The 15,571-nt window shown below is 43.0% G+C and overlaps 1 protein-coding gene across 4 annotated transcripts; it reads right to left on the minus strand.

Annotated features, from left to right (window-relative positions):
• Nucleotides 1-76: 76 nt before the first annotated feature.
• YPEL5 (yippee like 5) lies at nt 77-13,150 on the minus strand. Of its 4 annotated transcripts, XM_049833609.1 has the most exons (6): nt 13,048-13,145; nt 9,319-9,355; nt 9,146-9,210; nt 8,811-8,962; nt 3,883-4,055; nt 77-2,206 (listed from the first exon to the last, which is right to left on the minus strand). In XM_049833609.1, exons 5-6 carry the CDS (start codon nt 4,021-4,023, stop codon nt 1,982-1,984), a joined length of 366 nt encoding a protein of 121 aa, XP_049689566.1. In that variant the 5' UTR covers nt 4,024-4,055; nt 8,811-8,962; nt 9,146-9,210; nt 9,319-9,355; nt 13,048-13,145; the 3' UTR covers nt 77-1,981. The 4 variants fall into 4 exon arrangements, with proteins under 4 accessions (XP_049689566.1, XP_049689567.1, XP_049689569.1 ...); XM_049833610.1 differs by lacking the exon at nt 8,811-8,962; XM_049833612.1 differs by lacking the exons at nt 8,811-8,962; nt 13,048-13,145 and having other exon boundaries at nt 9,319-11,716.
• Between the last annotated feature and the right edge of the window lie 2,421 nt (nt 13,151-15,571).

Raw genomic sequence — 15,571 nt, forward strand, 5'->3', positions numbered from 1 at the left:
TGTAGGGAATGGAAGACAGGTTACGTCATTCAGTTGACAGACTCCATGAAAATTACTCAAAAAGAACGCCAAATAACAATTCAGGACAAAACATACTTTATTGTACTGTAATGTCAGAAGTACAAGAAAAGTACTGCAGAGAACCATGCTAATGGGGCTTTTCGGGTCTGTGAAGGACAGAAGTACAAGATAATGGGGTACTACTGTACTCAGTGCAAAAACCGATTCATTTGAGGCACAAGTACACTATTGTTTAAGCAGCTTGATTCAAGCACAGCTCTGGTATGTGATCTACTCTGTTTTCTTTCTATGTGACAATTCTATAATAAAGCTACTTTTACATGAAATAGGCAGTAGATTCAAGTCAGGGGTGTCCAAATTGCCACTTGGCAACTGAAAAACTTAAGAAAAATACTCTGCATAGTCACCCTCCACATTTTAGTTTCAGATATGGAGCTGTGGCTAATGAAGAAAACTTCTTCTGAAAGGTCAGAGCCCAAATCTGGTTGGTTGGGTGGGATTTTTTTCCGCTCTCGTACATCTATGGGTAACTTATTTCACATTGACAACAATGTATCCAATAAGAAAAAACCCAAACTTGTATCTTTGATAAAGAACCATACATATCTAACATTCAAATAAATTTCAGCCCTTGAGATCTTAACTTATGGCTTAAGACACAATGAAAGTGTTTGGGCACCCTTGAGTTAAGTTAATGAAGAGCATTTTTGCTAAAAAAGGCAAGCAAGATCACTGTTTTGAACAGAGCTGACCTCTACAAGAATAAAGCAGGAATCCAAGTCACTAGTTACTACTAGGCTGACATGTACTGCTGCCCAGAAAGATAAAAATGTAACATCACAATGAAAAGGTTCAACAAAGTTGAAAGAAAGGTTTCAACACCAGAAGCAGCATTTGAAAACAAGCTGTTTATCTTTTCAAGAGACGCAGATTGCATAACTCTAGGCATGAACAAATATCCTGGCAATCTTCTCCTTTTACACAGCAGCTGTGTTTAACATAGGAAGTTCTGGCTTTAAAGAAAGCTACTTGAAGAAGAATTAAGATTTGCATTTCCCTGTCTACTTAATGAGATTAGAGAAACGAAAAAAAAATTACTACTGAAATAGTAGTTTTTCAGTGTATCCCTATCATTACAAACACAGCTTGATTTGTAAGCAACGCAAGACTAAACAGACAACTATTATTTTATATTATTACTATGCTTATAAGTTACATCAGTTAAAGTTAAAAAAAGCCAAGCGGTTTTGCCCTATTTCAAGAATAGTTTCCAATCAACACCAGTTTACATGGTGAATGGGACTTCACAAATAAACAAGGAATGGTGACATCTTTGGGTCAAGAATGACAAGAAATAATGGGCTCTGTGCTACCAATCAACCTCAACAAGAATATGGCACAAGGGCCAGCCCAAGCTGTACCAACACTGAACCTTTAGCACTCGGCACAAATTCGGATCTCTTTACTTTAGCTAGCAAATCGGGTGAAAAGACTGGGTAAAAAAAAAACCTAACTAAAAACTTAAGCCAAAAATTGGAATATGCTTTTTAAAAAAACATCTGTAGTTTTAAAATAACTTTATGCTGACATCAGTTTGTGCAAACTAAAAAAACTCATTGAATTTCTCTCTAACAAAAGACAAATCCCCCAAATATTTTCCTTTTAGCCCATTGTATCTGTAGATACAAACTCAAATCTAACAGATGTAAATGCAAGAGAGAAAAAGTTACGGCATCTGCACAACATTCTTTCTACAAACAGCTGCTGGAGGGAAAGTCAAATATAAAAGGAATAAAGAAAGGAAAGTTCCATCTGAAATACTCTCACAATCTTTCCCAGTCTGTAGTCCATGAATCCGACTCTGATGCTAAGGTGACAGTGTATGTAAGCAGATTTTTTTGTTGATTTTATTATTTTTGAGTTTCAATTGAAGAGAACCTGAGAAGACACCCAAGCCTCTTCAGGAATTGTCGGATGGAACATGCTCCTCAAATCCTTCGCTCTCTCGGACCAATGCTCTTTCCAGGATAACACGACCTTCCTTGTAGCGCTGGCTGTCTTCAGTGGCAAATTCATAGATCCAACCCAGTTTGCTGTTGCAGTTTTTGCAGCTCACATCTCGAACCATGTGGCGGCCAGTGAGCATGACTCGATCCTGAACTTCACTGTATTGCAGATTTACCACCTGAGACAAATATACAGGGGATAAGGAATAGAAAGGATTAGTCCACCTAGAGCAAAGCTTGGTAACAAGGTGCATGACTATCAACATTTTGAAAGAGCCTGTGGCACTGCATGTGAACTGAAAACTGCAGTGTAGTAAGTCAACAGCTATTGAAAATCTCCTGCTTGAGAAGGTTACACTTCAAAGATGTGCTTCACAGGGATGTACATTCCTCACTGTTTAACTGAGAGACATGAAATGCTATCAGAAGATGTATGAGAGTGCAGAGTACTGTGTTCAACTTCGGGTGAGAAATTCCTGGTGAAGAGCTTGTAAACTAATTGATATTAATACCCTTGTAATGTACGTAACCTACTTCTAGCAACTGATGTGCTCACTTACTCCCAGAAATCAGAACCAAAATATTAAGAGGTACTACTTTAAAAATCTTGGGGTGCTTTTGAAATAATCATCTAAGAAAAAGAAAGACTTAGTGGCTGACAATGCAGGCATTAAACATTCGCTTTTTTGTGTGTGCTATCTTGGCAGTTTAAAATACACTTTTAACTTGTTTAGGCAGCAACACCATAGAACCAGGTATAATTCATTGAAAAGATGATGTCAGAACTATATCCAAACTGCCAATATGTGGTGGGGTTCTAAAAGATGGTGCTGCACTGCTTTCTCAACTTTCCACCTGACTGTGCTTGCTCTCCCTGCTTCAGCTGTAAGGCTTCTGACTGCAGAAATGTAAAAATCAAACTTCTGTGATTAAACCTCACTATGTAACACAAGAAAAATTCGAACCCCAGGATCCATTGCTTATTGGATGAGAAAGAAATCAGATGCACAGCTCTTTTGTAGCTACACAGCCTAACACTTATATATAAATATTACTGACAGGATTCAGCACACCAGAAATCCCAAGGCCAAGCATAGTGAAGCGAAGACATCTACCATGCGTCTACCAACTCTGACAATGGCCAAATGACTTTCAAGAAAAAACCCAAACCAAAATACACCAATGATTACGTGACTAGGAACACTGTGAGAAAGCAAAGGATGATCACTGTTTTTTCAATGAGTCTAATGGACAAGTCTATATGGAAGGGTTAATAAATAATGCTACAATTAACTCAGAGTTGACTTTCATACTTCAATTTGTTGAATTAAATCAAATTTGACAAATTAAAAAAGTATTGAACTAAACCAGATTATTTTATTATATAAAAGAGATTAAGTCACCTAAAGTTGCCAAACTACTCTTAGCTTAGACGTGGTTTAGAAATTAAACAGAATACTATCTAGACTTTTTTTTTTTAAACTGAGTAGAAGTGCAAATGCCTTTGAAACTCTTTGATAGACAAAAGATACTCTCACAGTGAATTTGAGGTTCATATTACAGAAGTCCCCAAAGTTAAAAGTCCACGCATTTTGGCATGATGTCTCTACAGACACAATCCTCTTTATAGTCTTTTAGAATTGCACATAAACTAATTTAGATAGCTTGCCATCAACAGTAAATGCCTAATTTGACTTCAAAAAGAGCCGAATAGAAAAAAATAAGAATTAAAAAATTAAAATAGTAATCACACAACACTTTAGCCAAGAAGTTTTTTAGTTTTGATGACAGATTTATATCCCACAAACTCATTTTTCAAAAGCAAATAGTAGCTCCCCCTCAACTTCTTACCAACCTTGTTAAAAAGAAAGGCTCTTCCCGTGGCCCCTGTAAAACGAGTGGAGATGAGCTCAGAACGATTGGTCAGAATCGTGTCGCAGTTTGCACAGGAGAACAGGCGAGTGCCACCAATATGATCCAGAAAAATTCTTCCCATTTTTAGAACTTACGTAAGTTTATACTCAAGGCCTGAAAGCAAAAGGAAAGATCACATAAAAAAAAGCACTGCAGCAAAAAAAAAAACACAAACACAAACCAAACCTCAAACCACCCCAGATATATGGCAGAATATTCTGCAAACAAGTTCAGCTAATGATTGCAGAGGTTCTTTCTTTCATAGATGAATTACTGAACTTATAGACTGCGTTCATCCTTTCTCATCAAGACAAGTTCTTTCCAAAAGTGACCATATTACCAATAAGATGACACACCTAGATACAAACTAATTACAGTAAATGAGCAAAACATGAACTGAAACTTTCAGAATATAGTTCAGACATTTGCAGACCACTACTGGACCCTATAGTTCTTAAACTCAAAAGCTTCCATTTCTTCCCTATTTTCTTTTCGGCTTTAATACAATACTGAAATTCCATTCCCGACGACTTGCTCATCTTAGTCAGCACTGGGAAATGAAGCACTGAGAAGTACACTGAGTCACCAAGACAATTACAGTTTAATTTTCCCAAGTCACCCCCCCCCTTTTTTAAATATATATGTATTTTGTCACTTCCCCTCAGCTTTGCACTACTAATGACATGCACACACCACCACCACCATCCAGGATGCTTTAGTCTTCCAGTATAGCAGACTGGGCTACTGTATTTGACTTGACACTTACTTATTGGTTTCATATACATATGTATTCAATAAACAATCCACCCAGTCTTTACACCAGACAGTTTTATATACAAATATTTAAAGCTGTCTAATCTAAATACAAAATACTGTCTCATTTACCCAACCTATTTCCAAAGCATCATCACTAAAACACTTGAGCAACTCCAATGAGCAGAAAAAGAGAGCTTAGAAAGTTTATAGAAGCAGATCTGTAGTACCTGATAAATAAACCTCTTCACTGCTTGGGAAAATTAAAGTATCTCACCAACTTTATACCAACTAACCTAAAAAGTTAACTAGCAGGTAGGCACAGAACATATCAGACAGCTGAAAACTTAAATCACGAAGGATGAGATAACATGACAAAGGAACTAAATTATGTTATTTCCATTCCAACTGCAGAAGTTTTATGACTAAACATCTATAGTTAAACAAGTTAAATATACCTCCATTTATGCTTCATATGTGGACTCATAAAAAGAGTGTAGTCTCTGCTTTTGTCATGCACATACAGCAATATTAAAGTTGTGTGGGTTTTACTTCTCAGAACAGGAGACAGTGTGCCGTTCATAGAGAAATTAATCAAATTTTGTGCTCATCAAGTTGAATATTCTATGTCAAATGACTAAGAAGCGCAAATATCTAAATTAAACCCATTTCCAGTTTTAGGGAATCAGTTTCTTAAAGGTTACTCTGGCATGCACAAAGCAAATGGACTAAAACATGCACCTGCACATACAAAATTTAAAGTATCATTTTTACATGTAAAAATCATAAGTCACTGACATCCTGATTTTTTTTCAATTGCTTTATTTCAGCATATTGTCTTCTTACAACATGTGGCAATAAAAAGGGTTCCTAGTATTGAACAGAGTGATTTTAACACAAGTTCCTTACATTCAGATTTTTCACATCACTATTAGTCTTCTGTATCCCATCTGAAGGATACATAAAAATTCAAAGCAATGGAATTACTCTTTTTCTTTAAAGGTGATATAATACCCATTTCTCTTCTTGGAAGCATAAATAAAACAGGTCTTGATTTTGATAAAAATATTTCAGAGACTTAGCTGAATGTCAGGGTGTGACTCCTTGTGACTCCACTCAAAATACAGGAAGCGTTTTCCTTCAGTTTCTCTAAGCATTATACCTTTCTAATACGCCTTTATCTTTCCTAGCAAGCAAGGGCAAAAGAAAAATTAAAATGCGAATAGTGACAGCATGAAGGAAAATCAACAGACAATAAGCATGAATAAACAACTATCAGTCAAAGTCTCCAACCAGAAGAAACCACAAATACAAGCAATAAAGGCAATTGTGACAGATATGCCCATAAGGCACTTGGCCTATCTCCATGTGCCATCCTTACTAATTTTGGATAATGTTATTTTTGTGTTGATTGTATTGTGGATTAAAAACAATTAACCCATCATAAGTTATTGTAAATGTGGAATCAACATCCAAAGGGGTATTTCTTTCAGGGTAAACACAATGCTCACCCTGTCAGTATTTTTAGAACCTAACATGAAACAAATCTAAAAACATCCCTCTCTTCTACCAAGAGCAACATGAACACTAAGATTAGTAAGTGACAAGAACAGATCCATTTACACAGACTAACCTTACAAAGGATGTCATTTTGAAAATACACATCTGAACACTTAAAATGCAAATACATCACCTATCTAAAAACATAATTCATGTTACTGCACCCAGAAAAGCAGTAACCCAGTCACTGAAACCAAAATTTAAATACTTCAGAAGAGAGCACAAGTGTAATTCTTACAAGCAAGTTTGAAGTCAAAGCAACGTACAAATGTATTACTGCTGGATATGGCATTATGCATGGACTGAAGTTTTAAGTCCTGAAAATATTAAACATTAAAATAAATACATAAATAAATATGTTCAAAGACATAAGGCTGAAAAACCTGCCTAGTAATATAAGGCCTAAAATCTTCAATTCTTCATATCACCTAAAAAAGCTGAAAGTAACCTCATCAAGTACCTAAATGAGAAAGAAACTTCCAATAAGACTTGGGTCCCGAGAGAAAGACAAAGCAAGATTCATTTGATGGTAGCACAAGGCTGTGAGAATTCAGACTAAAGTTACAGCAGAATCTAATAAACCAACTGGTACCAGAATAATTTTCTTCAGAATACAGTTCCTAAGAAAACATGTATTCTTGAAATAAATAAATACACATTTAAAAGCTTAGAAAATTAAATTCTACAATCTGCATCATAAGAGTCAAAACAGTCTAGATTTTGAGTATGTTTTTTTAAGAAGCTGCTAAAATAATGTAATCCTACTAGAATGTCCAACATTTAAAATAATCTCTACACTTAACTGCCCCCTGGCAGATTTCAGGCAAAAGAGATAGCAGCCTACAACTATCATTAGCTCTCAGTTTTGATTCCTACAGGATTTCAATGAATTTGTAAGGGTCCAGCTGAAGTGTTATAAAACTAGTGACCTTACATTAGTCTTTGTATTACTGCTCACAGTAGTAAAAAGTAGGAAAAAAAGTTACAAAATGACTGCTAGGAAGGCAGCCTTTAAATGCTGCATTTGACCATGAATTTTCTAAATAAGCTAACAAGGAACTTTTGCTTTTTCCTCTCATACAAGGTATAGAAGTTAATTTCAACTTGAAATCATTTCACACTCTCCCCTCTCTGTTCTTTTTCCCCAAGCTAAAAACAGAGTATTCACTTGTAAGACCAATTCAGAAGGTATTTGCTGTGGATAAAGACTGTTCTCTCCTTATGTAAGGATCCTGAATCCTGTAGGGTATACTTATTGTACACTGGAAAAAACAGAAGCACAACAGAACATGGGAAAGCAATTTTCCTTTGCTCTCGGGCTCATAACCCTCACATGCAGAAGTGGTATGTACAAAGTCACCCAATATAACGGCGTAATTTTTTTTCCTATAGTTTTCACTTTCCATGTAAAAGGTGTGGGCGTCTATTTATGTTCACACATACATAAGTGATCTGAAAAAAGCCACTTATAGAGAGCTTTTATAGGCAGTGGGAGGGCTCTCTGAAATGAAGAGAAGCCAAAGAATTGTGAAGCATAAAAGCATTTCTAAAGCATAAGATCCTCCAATTAGGGGGAGGAAAATGCTAGAAGTGCACTTACCCATTCATCCACTCTCTACACTTAAAAACAGTGAAAATAACTTCCATTGGTTCAGAGAACCAGTCAAGTTCCCTATTCCTATTCACAACCCCAGAAAGTGACACTACCACATCACACCAATTCCATCATGCTACTAGCAGAATTTTCAGAAGCGGTGGACAGGAACCTTGGTTATTCACTAACCAAATGCTAAGGAAAGAACAGAGATTTTTTTGGCCCATGATTTAATCTTTAAAGTCAGCTACGCATTCTTTGTTGGATATGTGTCAGTGATGATGTCCTAGTGATCCTGTCCTCATGCAAATTACCAAACACAAGTTGTAATATTAAATTAATGGCTCCACTGTAAAAAAAGGCAGGCATATTTACTTTCACTAAAGGGATATAAAGGATCTACCACTGGTCAAATCTACACAGTTCAAAGAGACAGGTACTTCTACAAACTGAGATGATGCCACTGTGTCATTAATTGGCACTCTGACCAGCACTATCAACCTGAATTCTTGAGAGGACCTTTAGCAGAACAATCAGTGATAGCTCGTATTACCTAGCTAGTAAGGCTTGCTGTGACAGTCCATTATTTTGACAGTTCAAACCTTGATACAACTTCTGAGTTGTACTGTGAAAAATTTCCTGCCTGCATGCTTCTCCCAGTGAGTGCACGGACAGACAGGAAACACAAGCACTGTGGCTGTGTGCTATAATATGTATTTCTAGAGCAGTATCCTCCCAAACGTCCACCTGTCTTTCAGTGTTGATTTTGGCAACACCAAGCAACAGCTGTCAAAGAGCTGACATTCAACAGCTTAAATCTGACCACTATCTGCACACAGAGCTGAAACCACCTGAAGCACTACTTGGTTGGTATTTGTACTACCTAATCTGCCTACATTCACAAGCAATAAAGAACAAAAAAGTAACACAAAGAATTATTTATTAACATTTTTAAAACTAACAGTCAGTGTTCTCTTGTCCCAGAGTGCATCTCTTGAAGACACAGCACCGTCAACATTTGGAAGAGCCAGCAGGCACTTTCTATATACACACTGGACTGTGGATATTTCAGGAGCCTCAGTGTTGCTTCAGCACCATCTACTGCATCTCAGATCTACAACAGAAAACAGCTGCTAGTTAAAGGATAAAAAAAACCCCTATGACAGCCTCTCTTTCACCATTTCACTGACTGAAAACACCTTCCTTTGTACGGTGAGCCAAACAAACACCCTCTCCCCCTTGAAAAAGGGCTGTACATTCCCCTAAGCACAGTAAAACTTTCTCAAGATGTACTTACTCTAGAACCAGGCTTAAACTTCATCTTCACATCTCAGGAACCGGGCTTAAGCTTCCTTTTCTCATCTCAGAGATGGACAGAAGAGGAAAAAGAATACTTAGCACAGCTACACAAGACCACACATTAAAGAATCACTGGGTAAGCAAAAAAAACCCCAAAAACTTGCTCCTTACCTTCCCAGGTTTCTGCTGTTCACAAGCAGGCGTGCATCTGAAAATACACATGCGGTCAGTCTCTTAGGAGGTCTGAGATTCACCTGTCTGCCACTGACTTCGGTGACTGTTGAAGTAAGCAGGGCCCAGCCTCTGGCCTCTGCCTTCATGCAGAATTCGTTACCAGAAAGCACCACACATAGCCAAATGTGAGGTAAGAAAGTGAACTGGAACAGTATGCTATGCTCATTAGAACCACCCAGCTACTGTAGCAAACTGTACAAGGAAGTTAATACAGTCAAACGACTGAAGAGGCTTTGGCAAAGTAATGAAAGCTCTGCCCAGATGCAGTGCACAGCACCCGCCTAGAACAGGCTGCCGTGCAGGATGAAACTGCATTTGTGCAAGTTACAGCAGTATAATTTTCTATTGCAAACTGGCTTTTTTTCTAGGTAAGGTGAAAGTTTCGCATTGGGATACTGGCATTTAAATATGTCAACATAACGTTATATTGGTGCAAGCAAACACTAATACAGCATAGTTTGTTTCAAGTTTACAGAGAGCAGAGCCATACAGCTGGGTGCTTGTTTCTAATACAGCCCCCATATCTCAGCATTCCACACACAGTAACTTACACCCTCACAATACTCTTGCTAGATAACGTATAAAAGTATTAGTTTACAAATGGTATCAGACTCAGATTAATTTTCTTTCCCACTACTAGAGTTCAAAAGCAGTAACTATTCCTGTCTCATTTCTTTTACCCTTTCTTTTTCCCCTTTCCCTTCCCTAAGAGGGAAATAATTCCCCAACTGTTTTTAAGAAAGCTGTATTTCCTTCTTTTGTAATACCTTTATTCTTATACCAATTAAGCAGATAAGACAACTTTTGCCTATTAATCCATTCTGCAGCATTCAGAAGGCTAAATTCTGATTTTCTGTTTTCATTCATTTTAGTGCTGAAGTGATACAAATCTTCACCTGTAGACATGTTTCACGAGTCATAAAAAAAATCAAATAAACAAACTTTAAAGAAATGGTGCAAAGACAATGATCACCTAAACTTCCATACAAACTACATCCAACTGGCAGAAAGGGTGCGAATATGCTTAGTGCATCTCACCAAGAAAATTTTATATTAACTAGGAAACTCCTAAATGTAGGTAAAGGCTCCAAAATTAAAGAGAGAGCCTTGCTACCAAACATTAGCAGTGTTTAGGCATTTCCTCTACACATTTAACAAAATATTTTTAAGTTAAAACTTGCTTAAGCAAATTACGTATTTCGGCAAGAGCTGAGCAACTCAAGATTTCAACATAGGTCAAATGATAGTAAACAAACATGAACCAGTGACCTAACTTGGACAACAAGACTTCAAGCTTGTGATGACTACTAGCAGAGGGAATGCTATATATATATATATATATATTTGTGTGCATGTGTACAACTCTCAGTCTGTCAGATAATAAGTAACAAATCTCATCTGTTCTTGTCATCTTCTCTACAGGGCTTTGAGGTGCAATTTCTTTTGTCCTCACACACTTGGCAGCTACAGCTGAAACTCACTCATTATTATTAAAAGCTATATATAAACAATTAGATCTGCATTCTGTAAGTTAAGTACTTCCACAACTACGGAAGTGAAAGTAACAGATGACAGAAGCCTCCAAATAATATTTCTAAAGACTAACATTGGAAAAAGAAAGTAACACTTAAAAATAGACAGTTTCGTTTGTCACAAACATTACCCGAATTCAGCTATCCAGAATGAGTCTATACAAAAAAGGATTATATATAGCTGTTATATAGTTGTATATATGGCTATATAGCTGAACCAGCTGGGAATCTTTACGACAGAGCAAGTTCTCTCACTTTCTGCCATCAGTCACAAACATCAGTTATGCTAATGGTTAATCTACTGCCATTAGTTGTTGACATCAAGAGCCACTCTGCGACACCTACCACTCTGAGCCATGCCCTGTTTCTCTCTCTCGAGACTGGTGTACTTGCTTTGTTACTGCTTCAATCTAACCCTAACACCGTGTTTATTGTTTAAGGAAAATAAAGAACTATAATTTATTAAATTCTATCACCGTGTTAGTCCAAAACACAGCCTTTATTCGTAAGTAAGCATGCGGGATTAATCTAATCTGTATCTGTTTGCCCAGTACAGCTGAGGTCTGTACACAGAGTAACAAACGAACAGACAGATGACAGTCTTTGCATTCCTTTTTGCTTTGACTAGAGCCTTTTCCAGCGCAAAAAAAAAAAAAAAAAAACCCAAAAAAAAAAGCGCTTGCCAAATATTTCAGTTCCCTGGGAATCCATACTTCCACAGGCAAAATCCAACCTAAGAGCTGACAGGCGTAGCCGGCTCATTGCTGGAACAGCAAGTAACCACTACCACTCCATTTCTGACAACCGGCCTCCCCTCAGAGTCACCTGTGGGGCAGGGACACGGGCTTTACTCAGAGCTGCTTCGGCGATGAGTAAATCTTCAAGGCGCGGTGAACAAGCAGCACCTTCTAATCGGGAAGGGAGAGGAGAGATGCGTCAACCGGCACCGCTGCTGCCCTAACCGGGCAGCGCGAACCACAGGCCGGCCGGCCAGAAGCGGCGGCGGCGGGGGGGGGGGGGACGACGACGACTGACCCACGCTCTGCGAGCGGCGAGACCGGCGCCGGCCTTTGCCGCAGGGCGGTCAACCCCCGCCTAACCCTTGACGGTAAGGCCGGCCTGCGTCGCGCCCCAGAGCCGCCCCCGGCGGAGGCGACACCAACCCCGGAGCGGCGCCCCCGCTGCCACCGGCTGGGGCCCAGCGTCACGGTGAAGTGTGTGGGGAGCGAAGGGGGGGGCGAAGGGGGAGGGGGGGGCGATCCCCAGCCCACGCGTGCGCGGTGGGGCCGCGCGCGCCCGCGCCGCGGCCGTTGCCCCCCGCTCCACACAAAGCCCCGCGCGGGGGCGGGCCCCAGCTGAGCGCCGTCACGGGGGCGCGCGCAGCCAACCGCCGCCGGCTCGGCCCCCGGCGGCGGCGCCGCCGCCGGGCGCTGCCGGCAGCGCAGGCAACTTGACAACAAACAGGAGGAAACAGCTGACGGGAGGCCCCGGGGCCGCCGCCGTGAGGGGCCGACCGGACCCAACACCGCCGCCGCCGCCCCCCCCCCCCCACCTCCCCGGGCGGCTCCCGCCGCCCACCACTCCCGCTCCCCCGCCTCAGCCGGGCGGTGGGATATGTGTGTGTGTGAGGGGGTGGGGGGGGGGAAGCGACGCGGCCCCGGCACGGCTCCTCGCTACCCCCCCGCCCGGCGCCCCCCCCCCCCCCCAACCCCCCTCAGGAACCGGCCCGAAAAGTTGCCACCGCCCCGCCGGGGAGGGGAGCCGGCGGCGGTGCGGGGCCGGAGAAGGAAGTTGCGGCCGCGGCAGGGAAGGGGGGTGCTCGGTGCCGGCCCTAGGCGGAGGGCCGGGCAGGAAGGCTGGGCGGCGCTGGGAGACGCTGACGGAGGAGAGGACGGGGTGGGGGAAGGCCGGTGCTTTGTCGCGGCGCCGGGCCGCAGCGGGGCAAGCGGGGCCGGTGCTGCCCCTGTCCGCGCCGCCGGGCCGGAGCGGCTCGCCCGGGGCCCCGCCGCGGCCCGAGAGACACGGTGCCGCGGACCCGGAGTGGCGGCCGCCACCTCCCTCCCCAACCGCCGGTGGCCCGCACCGGCCTACCCTGGGCAGTGCGGAGCGCGGCGCGGCCCCCCCGCCCGGTTACCTGGCGCAGGGGAGCGGCGGCGGCAGCGGCTCCGTGCCCGGTGTCTTCCCCCCGCCCTCCACTGCCCCGACGCTCCGGCTCGGCGGCGTGACTCCGCCCCTCCGCGGCCCCGCCCCCGCCCGCGTCAATCAGCGCTGCCGAGGCTCCGCCCCGGCCCCGGTCGCCTCACGGCCGCGCCCGCCGCGGCGGCGGCGGCTGCGGGTCGGGGCAATCCGGGTTTGCAGTGTCGCGGCGCCGGTCGGCGGGGAGCGGGGTCGGGAAGCACCGCTCAGCCCTTCCCCGCCCCGTCAAGGCCCCTCTCCCAGGCGCCTGTCGGCCGCCGCCCCGAGGCCGGTGCCCTCCGTCGCCCCCATCTGCCTTCCCAGGCCGCCTTCCCTCAGCAGCCCTGTCAGGAGGTCCTGTCAGAGGCGCCCACCTCTTGCTGAGGGAGCCGAAAGCCGGAGCCAGGGCGGGCGTGCCCACCGGGCCGTAGGCCTGCCTGGGAGGAAGGGGAGTCCCGTCTCCAGGGCCGCTCTCCTCCCCAAGGCCTTCCAGGCCCTGGGGAATTGGCCTGCCCTGGCAGGGAGCTTCATCACGCCACAGGCCCTGTGAGGGTTTGAGGTGGGGAAAGGCGCTGAGGTGACGGTCGGCCGCACCCTCACCTCAGTGAAGCTGTGACTGATACTGCTCGCAGTGTTTCAGGCCACACTGGTTGAAATCTTTGTGTGACACCTCGAGTATTGCCCATGATGGAGCTGAAAGCTCAGGGAAGAAAAAGGCAAAGTGTTTGTGGCCCTTCTTGGCCACCGGTTGCAAGCGCTGTCTATCCCCTGCCAGTTTTAATGGCTCGGTGTTCACACACAGATTGCATCCTTGGCAAATAAACTGGTCTTGGCCAAAATACTGTGGAGAAAAAAAAAAATCCTTTTGAGTTGTCGGTTATGAAAAAGACATGAAAAGGGATGGTTTTTTCCTTCCCCTATAGGGCGAGCCATGCCATTTTAAGGATTTCTGTTTTAATAATATCACATCCATGTTAGGGAAAGTGTGTTTTTCATGTACGGTGATTCCTGGGTCTATCCATGTGGTATCACCAGAGAAGCTGCAGTAATTGCAGGAAGGAATGACTCTGCAGGACTCTTCTGTCATTTCACACCAAAGGCAAAAGGACATCTCTGTGAACGTACAGCAGGCAGCACGTACTTATATGCCCAGCTTTTCTTCAGCTTGTGTCTTCTTGCATGGCTTCCTTCTTTTACTGTTAGAAACAACTGGGTAGAGGGGTACACAACCGCCTGCATGAGGATAGACAGTCAGTGATGGATCAACATCGATAGGTTAACAACTGCTGTTTGCTTTGAGGCAGACCTCCAAAAAAATCAGATCTCTTCGGTATGGTCAGGTCTGACCTGATCATGAACAGAGCTGAGCATTGACGTTTCTGATTGACCTGTCATCAACTTCTCTTTAGATCATGCAAAGGAAGTGAAAAGTGTCAGAGCAGTCTGTCGGACAGCAATCACCTCTGAGTTAATGGCATGGGAACAACAGAAGTACTAAGAATATTAGAAGGAAGCCATAAATACTCGGCCTGGGGTCCCACTTGCCACTAGCAAATGGAGGAAATAACTGGTCTAAGGTGCCCTGTTTGCTAACAGATTGACCTGATGTGGTGTTGTGCCTCATAGAGCACAACTGTGAGCTTTGTCCCAGGTGGATCTGCTCAGTCTCATCACAGGAGCTATACAAATGTCCACATCTTAATCATCTTTGCAAATCTCCCATAGAGATCACTGTAAACAAAGCCAAAACAGGAGGAAAAAAAGAGAGGCAAAGCAATGGTGCTTTAATCGGTGTCAGTGACCACCATCATCCAGGGACCTGTGAGCTCTCTGCTTAGCTCTCCTGACTGAGGCATCCATACATCCTTGGGCTAGTCAGTTCTTTTTGCCTATTTTTCCCTCTGTAGAATGGGGAGAGCAGTACTATCTTCCTTACTGGGTGGTTGCATGTTTGCTTAAATACTGTGGTCCCATCTGGGCATGTGGAGGGGATGGATGTATGAACATTGCAATCATCATAATGATATTACCATGAAAATAAAGCAAAGCCCAAACCTGTGAATAGTATTAAATTCTCAGCAATAGGAAGGGTAGCTGTACCAATCAGAAAGAAACCATATTGACCATGAGACAAGCAGAGAATGGATTAGCCTGTGCTTGACAGATGGTGCCAGGGACTGATGTTTTTATTTCCCTTGCGGAGGAGCTTAGAGGAAGGGGGACAGGGGAGGGTGAGGTAGGGCACATTTATTAGAACAAAGCAGCAGGCTGTAGCAGCTCAGCTGAAAACCACCAAAAATACCAAAAGCAATTTCCAATTAGTTTGTAAGGGACATGCTACATATCAGATACAGGGTGAAAAACAGGAACAGCAATATTGTATCACATGGCACTTTTAATTTTGAAAGCAGCCTGAAAACATTAATTAATCCTCCTCTGACATAGGGAAATGCAGTGCAGTCAGCAGTTTGTTCCTTTACTTC

Source organism: Accipiter gentilis, chromosome 30, assembly GCF_929443795.1.
Source record: "Accipiter gentilis chromosome 30, bAccGen1.1, whole genome shotgun sequence".
Lineage (NCBI taxonomy): Eukaryota > Metazoa > Chordata > Aves > Accipitriformes > Accipitridae > Astur > Astur gentilis.

Excerpts from the sequence above, each read along its gene's own strand:
- YPEL5 (XM_049833613.1), bottom strand. The coding sequence starts at position 4,023 with ATGGGAAGAATTTTTCTGGATCATATTGGTGGCACTCGCCTGTTCTCC. Across the intron at positions 2,207-3,882 it reads GAGCCTTTCTTTTTAACAAG|GTGGTAAATCTGCAATACAG; the intron begins GTTGGTAAGAAG and ends TATTTGTCTCAG.